Source organism: Natator depressus, chromosome 12 (genome assembly GCF_965152275.1).
Source record: "Natator depressus isolate rNatDep1 chromosome 12, rNatDep2.hap1, whole genome shotgun sequence".
In the NCBI taxonomy this organism is placed as follows: domain Eukaryota; kingdom Metazoa; phylum Chordata; order Testudines; family Cheloniidae; genus Natator; species Natator depressus.
The window spans coordinates 19648484-19662538 of record NC_134245.1 but is presented as its reverse complement, the minus strand read 5'-3'; the positions used below and the strand labels follow the sequence as shown (position 1 = coordinate 19662538).

Sequence of the window (14055 nt, the reverse complement as noted above, 5' to 3'; positions counted from 1 at the left end):
GACTCAATGTATTAATACCTACTGGACATGAGTAGGAAGTTCGTGAGAGAGATCAGAAGGCACAGCAGTCTTCATTAAAGTAAACAACTAGCACAGCCTGGGAAATACTAGTCCCAAGAAAAGAGATTGAGAATGAATGGTGACAAACAACAGGGAGCAAGGAAAAAATAAAATAAAATAAAGGAGGAGAATGGGAGGCCTAGGTATGTTTTTGAATTCATGCTCCTAAACATGGGGCATACATCCTGCACCTCCGCAGCAGAGAACAGTCAGACAATGGTCATATTCTAATGCAGCCACTATTTCATGTTATTTGCTGAGAAAACATCACTTAATCTCTGTACTGGTCTCAAGAGAAAGGTATATTGGAGATAAATATTGACAGCTGGCTGTACACTCATGAAAGAAGTCAGATCAGCAAGTCCAGGACTTTCACTGCTTGTGCAGGGCAAAACATGGAGACAAGATTATGGTTGGAAGCAGTGGTGATCAATTTATTTCCATGTTATGGAAAGAATGCACATCTGCTAAGAATGCAAGCAAGACAAGAGGGGATGTTTATCTGTTCTTTATGTCATGTAATTAGCTGGAATTATGCCCAGTAGTTACAATTCATGCTCACAGCACTGTTTCAATATTTCAAGTTACAAGGGAGAACAGGATGTGTTAGAGGGGGAAAAAACCACTTCAAAAAGAACAGGAAGCCAGTAACATTTGCTCTGCTGTGCAACAATACAAAGACTTTGCCAAGCTCCAAGTGTAAGTGGGGGAATAGTTCCGCTCTTGTGGGGAACTTTCCTGGCTTCTGCACTACCCCGGTGAAGTGGGCTAGCGAAAGGATCGAGTCCTCGCTTTCACTTCCTTTACCCAGTGGCCTCCCTGCCCTTGAGGGCTCCCTTTCCACTCTCCTGTCTGGCAGAGTCCTCGTAACCCCAACAAGGCTGGGAGTAGGATTCCTGGGGGGCTTGACCTCCAACCCTGCTGTGGTCACCTAGGACAGGGGCTAGGGTGCCCCACTCCAGGGTACTCTGTCTGCACTGGGCACTTCTGACCCACTGACCATTACATACAAGTTAAAGCAAATGCAAGTTATTTAATCAACAATTAAATTTAAAAAGAATAAAGGAAAATGAGAAAGGTTAAGGAAAACATCAATCCGCTCTGTGGCAGGGAACATCACAAACAGAGCCTCTGGAATGTCAGGGCAGTTCACAGTCTGTTCCTTGTAAGTCCCAGGCCTTCTTCTCAGGCCCTGGCTTTGCTGCAGGGATGCTGTGGGTTGGATACTTGCTCTGGTGGTGGCCACATGCTCTCAGGCTCTAAGTGGTAGGACCCTTCTTCTCAGCGTCGCCCCCGCCCTGTCGGGGTTAGAATCCAAGCCTGGCCTGCAGAGCCTCTTGGCTGAGGCGTCTCCCTGTGCTGGGCCCGCTGCCCAGGGTCCCCCTCACTCTCCCCAGCTGCTCACCGCACCCAGCTCCGGACTGCTCCAGCCCCAGCCCCACCACTCTGTTTCAGCACTGCTGCTCTGCCTCCAGCTCCCTGGGCTGCTTCTTTGGCCCCTCTGCCTCTGGTCACTGCAGCTCTGCTCCCAGGACAGGTCTGCTCTGCAGGCTGCTTCTGTGACTCTGCTCCCAGCACTGACCTGCTTCCTGGACTGCTTTTCTGACCCCTCTGGCTCTGGTTGCTACAGCTCTGCTCCCAGGGCAAGTCTGCTCTCTCTGGATCTGGCACAGCTCTGCTCCCCAGCTCAGCTTGGGCCCCTGCTTTCTTCTTAGCTCAGCCCCACTCTGTCTGACCCAGGCAAATCCAGCTCACACGGACAACGGACTACGGGACCTCCCTGGCCTCCTGACTCCCTGATTAGCCTGCTTGCCCTGTCATTCAGGCTGACCTGGAGCATTGGCCTCTCCCCATTGTTCCAGGGGGCTGTCAATCTCAGGGTCCTGATTCCCCATCGACCCATCCCCCTTTTTAGTACTGGGAGTTAGCCAACCAAAACACCCACACTGAATGTTAGTAAGGGGGCAACAGTCCCCTTACACAAGCAATGCCACTTAATTACTTTCTAACCACTGTGCCGTAGGAGTTCTTCCACTGCCTCACTAAAAGGGGTCTTTTTTGGGGGGGGGGGGGGGGAAGAGGAAGACACCCTCACTGAGTGTGCATGGAATCAGCATGTGCCAGCAATGCCCCTCTGCCATGTATATTGGCCAAACTAGACAGTCTCTATGCAAAAGAATAAATGGACACAAATCTGACATCAGGAACCATAACATTCAAAAACCAGTAGGAGAACACTTCAATCTCCCTGGTCACTCAATAACAGACCTAAAAGTGGCAATTCTTCAACAAAAACTTCAAAGAGACTCCAATGTGAAACTGCAGAAGTGGAATTAATTTGCTAACTGGACACCATCAGATTAGGTCTGAATAAAGACTGGGAGTGGTTGGGTCATGACAAAGCCTAAACCTAATTTCCCCAATACTAATTTCCCCCTACTGTTACTCACACCTTCTTGTCAACTGTCTGAAATGGGCCACTCTTACCATTTCAAAAGTAATTTTTCCTCCCTTGGAATCCTGCTGTTAAGTGAATTGTTTCATTAGACTGACCTCATACTTGGTAAGGCAACCCCTTTCGTGTATTTATACCTACTCCTGTATTTTCCACTCCGTGCATCTCATGAAGTGGGTTCTAGCCCACGAAAGCTTAAGCCAAAATAAATTTGTTAGTCTTGAAGGTGCTACAAGGACTCCTCGTTGTTTCTGCTGATACGGACCAACACAGCTACCACTCTGAAGCTTTAAACCAGTTACTCATCTGCAATACTTGTGACATCTGGAACAGGATTTCAAAGTTTGCTCAGACTTATTACAGAAAAGGCAGGTGAGAAAGGTCTGTTTGCCATGCTCCGTTTCCCAACCGAGGGAGAGAGAAGGGCCTCAATGATTTAGTTTAGAGGCTGCAAGGCTCCATAAGCCAGGATCAACCCATCCTCACACTTCGCACAGCTACAGGTGCATGTGTGCAGAGGAGCAGGCAGCTCCCTGAAAGCCAAAACACCGTCCCTTCCTGATTCTGCAGTGGCCTCAAGGCAGCTGGCCATGACAGTAGAACATATGTCAAGCGCTGCAGAATCCGAGTAGAGAAACAGTCCGACAGGACTGGCCACCGTATCCTGGCCACCAGGAGGCAGCATTTCTGCACACTATGGACAGAAATAATCATAAGTCAAGGACCCCAAAGCTACAAACCAACTTGACCACTTCTCATAATACTCCCTGAACAAAGGGTTCTGATAAGTGTGGTGGGCTAGAACTTCTAGAGGTTTTCCTCCCCACAAGCATCCCTCTGTCTCAACTGGGTTCAGCTTCAGTCAGTTGCCTCTCTACATCTTGAGATCATCCAGATACTGGGATAGCTGAACAATGGTACTATTTATGTCAAAATGTGTTGTAGAGCTGGGTCCTGCCTGCATAACGCTGGCATCTCTGACCATGCTGCCTCCCATCTGCCCCCAATGGCTTCCTGTAGATGTTATTATGAAGGAGGAAATGGGGGGACAACTCCGAGTGAGTGGTCTGTGGTGAAGGAGCCAATCCTGCTCACAGTCTGACTTGAGAAGAACCATGGGTGCAATCTCTGGGCTTTTCCATTAACCCCTGAATTTGTGCTGCAATTACACTATAATCAAAAGCATGAGTTGCCAAAGACAGATCCAGTAATAAGAGAATGGGCATCCTACTTTTGCCTTCAGTCAAGCAGGGGTGATCCACCAGCACCGTTTATTTTCCATTCCTGGCCTGCATCCTGGCTAGGAGGTGTCCAGAACATCAGAAGTAGCTCCTTGCTAGATTCCATCATCACCACAAAGGTTAGATACCAGTCGGCAGCTGATGAGTTCCATAGGATCTAGAGATTTTTTTTTTTTTTTTTTTAGTTCTGGTCAGACTGTTATGCGATTTATGGTGGGAGATTGGTCTTCTGAGACGTTGTCACTGAAACTCTCAGACATCTCTTGGTAATGAATCTGACCTCCAGCTTTTGCTGCACAACAGGCCTCTTTGTAAGAGATGGAAGGTTACAGAGCAAATACAAGAGTTCAGCAGCTAATCCTGCTACCTCCCATTACACTTCTTTTAATAAAAGACAAGAGCCCAACCATGAGTACCACATGAAACTAAGCTGCATGCCTATCCCTGCACACATCTAAGTCATATTTGACTGGACATGAGGCTACCATCTGGCTGCATACCATAGATGTTACTATGGTCTCCATACTAGACTAACATTTCATGAATATGTTGGATGGTTATAGAATTCTTTTGTTCAGCTGGAATCCAAGACGCATAACCTAAATATCAAATTTTACTTGACACAAATGAAGCCATGGTAATCTCAGTCATCTCTGCCGTTCACTTCGGAAGCTTAGCCCTTTTAGTACTTAGATGTTTCTCTATTAATAATGTAATAAGGTAGAATGTGCACATATGTTTATATTGGAAAATCCGAAGAATAATAAGATCTTTGTTTTGACATGGCTGTAGAGAGACAGCGATTTGACTCTCCAACTGCACTTCCCATTCCCACTGACACTATGTATACACACACAAGACACAGAGTACCAATCTGCACCCCATAAGGCAGAGGTCCCCAAACTGTTGGATATGCCCCCTAGAGGGCACGGACAAACATTCGAGGGGGAGCGACTGGGGCCGGGGTCAGGAAGGGAGCACCACCCAGCTCGACTCCTGGCCCCAGCCCCACCCCCAGCTGTGGCCTGAGACTCGGTCCCCTTACTCTTGTCTGCGTCACCCCTCCTGGAGCTGCAGTCCCACTCCTGGCTGGGAGGAGGGGGGCAGACTGGAGGTTGGGGGGGGGGGGGTCACTCGGTAAAAAGTTTGGGGAGCACTGCAGACAGCAATATAGGCCAAAACATTTTCTTTGGTTTATTCAGGTATTTATAGTTCAAATAAAATCAACTGTTGCGATTAAAAAAAAAAAAAAAAAAAAAAAAAAACTTAACAGATACCAAGAAGCGTAAAAAAAAAAAAAAAAAAAGCTTTTTTAGGAACAGGAGGAGTAAAGCTCTGCTGATAAACTATGAAATTAAGAACAAAATACTTTTACCTCCTCAAAACATTCAAGACATACAAAATATGTATATACAAATAAATGCTTGGATCTCACAGATGCTCAAACCAGAGATTGCGTAAAGATAGTTTTGGATATGCAGCCACCTCTGATGTGGCTGCTGCTTTGTTTCATGAGTTCACATCAGAGCTCTTAAATCACTGTGACTAAGTTCATTCATTCATTCCCTGGAGATAACCAGAAAAATCCATCAACCAGAATTCACAAGTCACCAATTCTCCTGGATGGAAAATGCGAAGTTCAAAAAAAGGAGCAGACAATCAGTTCTTTAAATACTATATCTATGACGAAGGAAATAAATATGAAAGCAACATATGGTAACATCCTTATCCAGTAACATGAAATCATTCAAGACGAGCTATTCATGGATTTTAATTAAAACTGAAATGTGGAAGATTCAGAAACAATGACGTTAAATCAACAGTAGGAGAAATCAAAGCAATAAAAAACCGGTAGATCCTCAACTGTTTGTGCTCAAGCTATTTAGTACTGTAAACTCTATTTAGTCAATATTTATTTCAGCTAAATCCTTCCTCATACTCACCTGTCAATTAAAGCGATGATAATGTTTTTCACATTCACATTTTGGTGTAATTCCGCACAGGCTCGGAGAAAAGGGTTAAGGGTCTGGAGATGAAATTCGTCTGGGAAAACCTAAAATTCACATCAAGAATTACCAGCCTTCACAGCAGTATACACCTTTAGTTATTCATCTCTCTGGAGAAGTAACATGATAAAATTGCTACTAATTTAAAGAAAATAGCTGCAGGATAACTGCACTTCACACTATGCAAGAGAAGTCTTGGTGTCATTTCAGGGCAACAGGCAAAATGCGAAGCAGAAGTGGACTGGACATGAAATGAAGCAGATGAAGACTGCATAGGTCTCACAGCACACGAGCAAAGCTGTTACCATGAATCATTTGTAATTCAGACACCTGCCTTGAAGAACTTACAAACTTCCATAACAAAAAACGTGAAGGAGAGGAAATGGGATACATTAGCTGCAGCTTTGAAAGTCACACCTCCAGTTTTCCCCCACAAGCTGCAGAGTGTCATCAAAGCATGGTGCTAGTACCAGGAGACTGAGAGGGCAGCATATGGGAACAGGGCTCAAAACAGTACATGATACTCCCAGAACCCCAAACAAAACCTGTTCCATCACCTATGAGAAAGGAGTGACAGCAACTATGGCCCTATTAAGAATAAGAAGGGACTGGAATGAGGAAAATTAAGTGGCCTAATGCTCAAGAAGCAACATGCAGATTTAGCCAGTGGACCAAGATGAATATTTTGACAGCTAGTACAAAAAGTATGAGTGAGAGAGAGAGAGTGAGTGTGTATTACACACACAAAAAAGTACTACTTCCCAGCGTCAATTATATGGGCCCATAAACAAAAACCTAAGGAAATTCAGCAGTCAGTTTAGTGTTTTTTTAAATAAAAACAGGTCAACTGCTTAGCCCCCACCCCTCCACCTCCCACAAAGAAAAAAAAAAGACCCACCACAGTGCAATACACCTACACACTTTACATTTATTTTAAACAAACATCAAGTGAAGCTACTTTTGCTCCTTCCTGCAGCTTACCTGAATAATACATTCCATGAGATACTCCTGAGCTAGAGCATCCCTGCAGTTTACTACTTGCTCCAATATTCCAGGCAAAACAATCTGTAAAGGAAGGAAGATGTTGCAATATTTTTTCCCCCATTGACTTCCTCAATCTATACAAATCCTGAATCAGATTTTTAAAATGTTATAAAGTTTCAGTCTGCCTACGCATGTACAAACTTTAGAGTTTTACAGCAATAGTCAGATTATCTCTCACTAGGTATCAACATATAAATCACGGCTGTACACTGACACTAAAACAGTAATGAGAAGAATTTAATGTCCATTCTTACTGAAAACATAAAATGAAATTTTTCAAATTGAGGCACATGCACATGCTCGCTTTCTCACCCTCACTCACTGGGCAGATTACAAACATACCCGTGCCCATTTATATAAATCTCTCCCATTTTAATTAAATGTAATTGTCTTCAGTGGCATTTGCCATGGTTTACAAAGCATTTCTCATCTATTACTTGAGACTGTCCAGATAGCTCAGGGGACATTTCAGATTTTTGGATCATCTGCATTCTCTAGTATTGACACTTTTTTTGAGGTCTACTATTTTGAACAGGAATGTAGTCAATTGCTTGAATTATTTGAAAGGTATCATTTTGTTCATCTTTTAGGCTCCTTTCCCTGTACACATGCATTGCATGTGTGCTTATAAAGGAAACTAGTATTTCCCAGTACACAGATTGGGGGACTGGGAGGCAGGACGTCAGAGTCGAAGGGCCAGTTCTGTGTAATCTTGTGCATATATCACTTTGTCTTGTTGCACCTCATATTAACCTACCTGTAGGTAGATTTACTTACCTCCTGGAGCATTATGAGATTTCATTAATGTTCTGAGAGCTTCAAATAAACAGCGCTACAAAAGCACCAAATATTATATTGATTTTTGTGAAACTAATAACTTTCATAGACAATGGAACTCTTGATTCATGTTTCATTCATTTGGTAAATATGGATACAGCTAAGTGTTAGATGAAAGAAAGCTCACCTGTTTATATCTCTCCACATTAACGCCTTCCAATTGACTAAGGCGAACCAAGTTTGTTCCCACTAGGATTCTCAGTTCCTGCCTTTCCCGCTCCCTCTTTTCTCTATCTCGACTGTGTCCTTGGTGTTGCATTCGCACCCAGAGTTTGTTCATCTCAGCAAAGTTCAGCAGCACAAAATCCATGGAATCACTGATGTCACCGGTGGTTTCTTCGCTGAAATCAGGTCAGTGGTTAAAAATAAGAATGTTCTGGCTTCTATCCTGGGGGAGGGGGAGGGTTGCGCACGTGTTTACAAAAGATGCACGTTCCACTTTCCCCTTGAAAGGGGAAAGAACTTTAAAGTGAGATTAAGAGGAATTTTAGTTTTAGGAGAATGTGACAAAAGAGGAATCTACAACCAATCAACTACAGATACAATAGACCCAATCTACATGAGCATTTGAACCATGTTAGAAAAAAAAATGGTGTGGACAGGGTCAGTAGCATAAAAAATAGTTTTTTAGCACACTTTGTCCCCATCCACAATGGCCAGAAAACATTTTGCATACCAGATATCTATTTAAAACATTAAATGTTCTCTACAGTAGAGAGTTTATAGTCTACATTGTGAAGACTAGAGCCCATTTTATCTTGAATCCTACTTTTTACAGTAAGAGAAAACACAAAAAGCTTACATCCCAACCTTAAAGCCAATAAATTAGTTATTGACCAAGTTCTACGAATATTTCTGGGTGCATGGGGGAAGGAAGAAAATGAGGATATGTCGTTTTGACCAGCGAGGCCATTTTAAAGCTATATTTAAGGTTTTTTTGCCTAAGCATACAAAGCATGTCTTAAGGTCACCTGCCAGGAATTAATCCATCAGGTCTTCACTAGAGACTGGACTTTCATTGTCTATCCAAAGAACAATTACAAAAAATAAATTCTATTTAAAATATGCACCTATTTCAAGCCTTACAAGATCATAGAGAATAAACACTATTAATGTATTCTTCGTTTAAGGATGAAGCCATTCTGAGCTTGCATCACATTTCTCTTACTCTGTCTGTTCGCCTTCATCTGGTAAAATATTCCTGGTACACTGAAGAAGGTAGTTTCGAAGAAACAAGCCTCTTAGAGGATGCTGGACACCACGGCACATTTCCACCAAATCTTTCAGGATATCTTTTCTGGACTGAGGAAAGGACTTGACATAGACAACACCTACTGTTATCAGCAGATAGCTACGGGGAAAAAAAAAAAAAAAAAAGTTGAAGAAATTCTGATTAAAATGGTGGATTAAGTATTATTGAAAAAAAAAAAAACTTATACTGATACATGAATGCAATACAATAACCTGGTCAAAGGCAGGTCTACCCCTCTCTTCTCACAAGATACTTAGAAAGGATGAGAAAGAATTAAATGAAGTGTGTACGTGAAGTGTGGGGCACAGATTTTGGAGTGGGTTTGCAAAGAAGTTTATCTAAGTGTGGGTAGTAACAACAAATACTTGGCCCTATTACAGTACTTTATATATTCAAAGCATTGTACAGATGTTAACTAATCAGTGCCTACAATGCACACCCCTTTTGGCTGCTGGGCAAGAATTATTTTTTCCCATTTACAGAAGGGGAAAGTTAGGGCATGTCTACACTTATTGATAGATTGACACTCGCTTCATCAATTGGAGCAGTGCCAATTTAGCAAGTCTGGTGAAGACACTAAATCGATGGGAGAGCACACTCCCATCAAATTTAGGGTGACCAGATGAAAGGGACAAAATATCGGGACACATGGGGGAAGCAAACAAAAACAAAACAACCGCCAAAGTGGCCAAAGCTGCAATATCGGGACAAATATCGGTTGGGATGCGGGACAAAGAACTAAAAATTGGGACAGTTTTTAAAAAAAAATTAATTATGGGACTATGGTTTTAGAAGGGAATTGACATTGCTCAATACCTTGCAGAACTAGCTAACCTAACCCTACAAGCAACTCCTCTTAGGCAAACTTCTGTATCTGCCGAGTATCCCTGAAGACTCAGCATGAGCACAGGGGTCCACTCACACAATGCTGCTTGCAGGATCGGAAGCTAGATCAAGAAGAGGATAAGGAACACTATGTATTTAGGGCAATTAATGAAGTTAAGACTTTTCAGTAGTCTCAAGTGTACTGTATCTGAGTTCAGTTATTGTATCATTGGATAAGCTGAATTTTTGTTTCGTCTTCTTTAGTGAACCTTACTAAGAGATACTAAAGATACTACTAAAATGAAGATAGAGACAGCCACAGTTCTGGTTTTTAAATAGAATGTATAAACTACAGGAATATTTAATATTATATTAAATGTGATATATATTATAAAGTGTTTTTTCTATTCCCTATGCCAACAACTGAACATAAGCAATTGGAAAAAAAGACCTCCCACTTATCTTTACAAATATAGGGCCAGATCCTCAGCTGTGTGCAATCAATTTACACCAGCTAAGATTTGGCACTTATGTCAATTAGGCTTACTAAGATCAGTACAAGATATTTGAAGAAGCAGTTAAATAAAAAATTTAAGTTTCTAACAGCTGATTTATATTAACAATTAGAGTCAGTGAAACTTTTTTTTAACTTTATTTCACTAAATTGCTAATAAAACAAAGTGCTTGAGTGGGAGAATCCAACTACTAGTTACAAAAGGTGCATTTGGGGCTTAAATATCTCAAAACAATAATCAGGGGGCTCCTGTGTTATCAGATATAGAGGTTTTCTTTAGGAGTACTTTGAAATCCTGCTCTGAAGTAGGAGACAACACAAAATCCAAGGCAAGAATTTTCCCTGAGCAAGAAGTTTTAGAAAAATAGCATTCATTAGTTAAGAAAGTTTCATCGGTGCTCATTTACTTACAGTCTTGGGATAATATTTCCAGCATACTGTACTAGTTCATAAAGATCTGCCACTTTCCTTCCCTTGGCAAATTCATCTGTCAGATATACCTCCAAATAGTGTAGCTCATCAGAAATAGCCATATCTTTTCTCTTATGGTTAAGGATTAAACATTAATATCACTACAACAGATATGCATACCCATTTACTTAACAGTACCAAGAGGAAGATACTGCCCAAGGAGCTTACAATCTGAACCAAACAGACATACAGTAACAGTCCAGCACAGGGAGCTGAAATGGTTTCTCACAGGACATCACTACTGAAAGATTGAATTTACAAGTTGAAATATTTGAAGGAGAAAGGTGTTCAGCATGCAGAGGAGTGAGAAAGTATTGAGGGCAAGGATACTGCAGTAGAGGGTGGAAGCAAAGGCACATAGGACTAGGCAAAATAAAGAGTGGTGCAGAAGGTCGTGGCTTTCACAGAGGGATATCCCGATCCTTAACAGATACATAAAAAATTAAGGCTGTAAGAGTGGTGAAGTAACACCTCGCTTCTCTGCATGTCAACAGCATATTTGCTGCATGAAAAGTTACTAAATGTTCCCTCAATTGATATATCACATCAAAGAGAAGTAAATGTACTAGTCTCCCAGCTTTTAGGGAAAAAAAGCTAAACCACACAGGGGCCAAAAAAAGACAGCTAATGCCTGCAGCATGTGCTTTTGGTGTAGGCAAGACCGTTGTATTGACTATAAAGAGACCCCCTAGTTTTCTAGGCAAAATCTAGGTGCTCCATAGTTCTAACTCCTTGCTCAGCGCACACTGTAGTTTTTAATAATGCCATACAGAATCTTCTAAGAGATCAGGCCCACAGAGTTCTGAACTGATTACCGACTACTTTGTACTATACAACAAGAATGAACAATCTCTTTCACAGTGAGCTAGTGTGTTTCCTTCTTCAGCTTATCTGGATAGAGAACAGTTCCAGCAGAGAAAAGAAAACTGAATAAAGCAACGTTAGGAAAAAAAATGATTTTACAAGGAAGAGACTAAAGGGATATCATGTTACTCCTAGGCACACAACTACATAGATTGCAGTGCACAGTACCTCAAGTATTCTCCCATCAACCATTCAAAAGATACAGAGTTCATAATAGCTCTTCGGAGATAGCATAGAAGTCCGCAGTTCACCAAGCATGTTGGAGGCATGTTTCAGAGCATCCATAAGCTTGTTTTTGTCCTAAAGATTGAGTGAAAGAACAAACATTAGCAGTGTTCACTTGTCGCTCCCCAGCCTAGACAACTGCAATTTGATTTGTGAAGCAAGTTAGCTTTCTAACATGTTAAAAACAGCGTGGGAAAACTAAATGGGTAAAAATGCAAAAAAAAACCAAACAAACCCAAAAAGCCAAAACTGAAAAACAATCTACTTCAAATCCAATTATTTTAAGTAACTTGTTCACCATCTAGACAGAGAAGTAGTGAGTGTTTAACAAAAAAAAAAAAAAAAAGAAGATGTAAGTTTTGTTTTGAGTGTCTTTTGATATGGGGATCTAGTATACCTGTGGGCTAGTACATGAAACACTGGAGAAACAGCTTGTTATTTACACTAGTGTGGCAACCCTCGCCTCTCCTCTCCCCAACACACACAATCCCACCCTGGAAACCAAGGAAAGACATCTTTACAACTCGTTAAAGTTCTAGACCCAAGTCTGCTTTCCAGCTCAGTCTAGTGATGAAGCACAGCACTATGCCCTAACAGATAAAGATACAGGGTAACTCACATTATTAGTGGAAAACTCTGCAAGAATTTGGATTAGATTCCCATGTCCATCTCCATAAAAACACTGCTATTTTTAATGGGGGGGGGGGAGTAGTGTTTTATTAGATTGTCGAGAACAAGGAGGTATATTTAGAGAGTTCCATATAATTATCTGGACCATGAACCTGCATGCTTCTTTGTATGAATATAAAACAGACTACTGGGTGGCCGGGGATTAAGTCTTAGGTCTACAGAGTTTAGGAGCATGGGATTTCAAAATGTCTTTAAATAGTGGGACAAGTTCTCCTTTCAGTAACACTGATGGGAAGTATAGTTGCGATTTCTCTGCGGGTTGTTTTGGAGATGCCAACACATCAAGATATGAACAGAGGAAATTCATAATTCTGTTGGTGCTACTGTTTCATCCTCTTTGGCTGCAAGCACATGACAGCAGTTGGCCAAGGACCACTATAAGCTTTCATAGACTCAAAGCTTCTCAAACTCATTTTAAATTCAGCTTTAAGTTTTATTCATTCTTTTGGAGATAAAGCCAAGTTCCTCACATATGCTAGGCTTCCTACTGTTTATGCGCCTCTCATCTTCCCTCCAACTGTCTCTTCAAGTTTCATCCAGCAGAGGAAAAGAGATGAAGGGAGATCTCAGTGCAATGTCACCCATTAGTGCTTTGCATCACAGTACAATCCATTTAAGGCTGTGTCTACACTACCCCACGGACCAACGCTCCAGGGAACAATGCACTAGGGTCAATTTAGCAGGTCTAGTGAAGACACGCCAAACTGACCGCAGATCGCTTTCCAGTCGAACCTGGTATCTACCCCGAACGAGAAGTGTACGGTAAGTCGACGGGAGAGTGTCTCCCATCAACCCAGCATAGTGTGGACCCACGGTAAGTCGACCTAAGCTACATCAACTCCAGTTAAGTTATTCATGTAGCTGGAGTTGTGTAGCTTAGGTCGACTTACCACGGTAGTGTAGACATAGCCTAACGAATGCCACAACTGCAGCCCTTGGAAGGTCCCCAGTGTATGCTATAGGAATAGTACTCCTGCACAGCAGCATGCAGAGGACTGCCCTGCTGAAAATAAATTCAGCAAAATTCTGTGCAGAAATACACACTCAACATACTGAAAGTAAGGGACAAGCAGGATGTGTTCTTACCATGTTATGGACTACTTAGTTTCACGAGAAAGGAAAGGGCAACAATAAAACCTTTGTGAAGATAACCTAAAGAGCTTTTAGGCTTGTAGGCACTTGCAGATTTCCACCTGAGAATACTTATTCCCTCACTTGCTGCATGGAATAGCAGCTACTCGGACATTTTTACATTTTGCTGAGGGAAACTAAGTCAGTAAAACTTCTGGCCTATGAAGTGAAAAAAAATATTCCTCCCATTTATTTCAGCAAGCAGTGGCACTAAAAAAAGTGCTCCAGTTTCACCCATTGCTGGAAGTGTCATTTCCACTGGATATGAGAGCTTTGCTGCCAACCTTCATAGTGTGCTGGGTTTCCCCACAACAAGAGTGTCAGTCAATGCTTGTATGCTCAAAGCAGATTGTAAAGTTTATCATGCTTCCAACTAAATCCAATGCATCAAACTGCAGCTCATGGGGTAGCAGAGAAGGAGTTCCTTCCAGCTTCAAGAA

The 14055-nt window shown here is 41.9% G+C and overlaps 1 protein-coding gene across 1 annotated transcript in view; it reads right to left on the bottom strand.

Annotated features, from left to right (window-relative positions):
• VPS35 (VPS35 retromer complex component) overlaps positions 1-14055 on the bottom strand; it is a 50627-nt gene that overhangs the window by 13365 nt on the left and 23207 nt on the right. The window contains exons 3-8 of the mRNA XM_074968681.1: positions 11773-11869; positions 10646-10769; positions 8812-8994; positions 7771-7984; positions 6744-6827; positions 5700-5809 (exon numbers count right to left, since the gene is read on the bottom strand). Coding sequence (XP_074824782.1) covers positions 5700-5809; positions 6744-6827; positions 7771-7984; positions 8812-8994; positions 10646-10769; positions 11773-11869 — 812 coding nt within the window. The remainder of the gene's footprint in view (positions 1-5699; positions 5810-6743; positions 6828-7770; positions 7985-8811; positions 8995-10645; positions 10770-11772; positions 11870-14055) is intronic.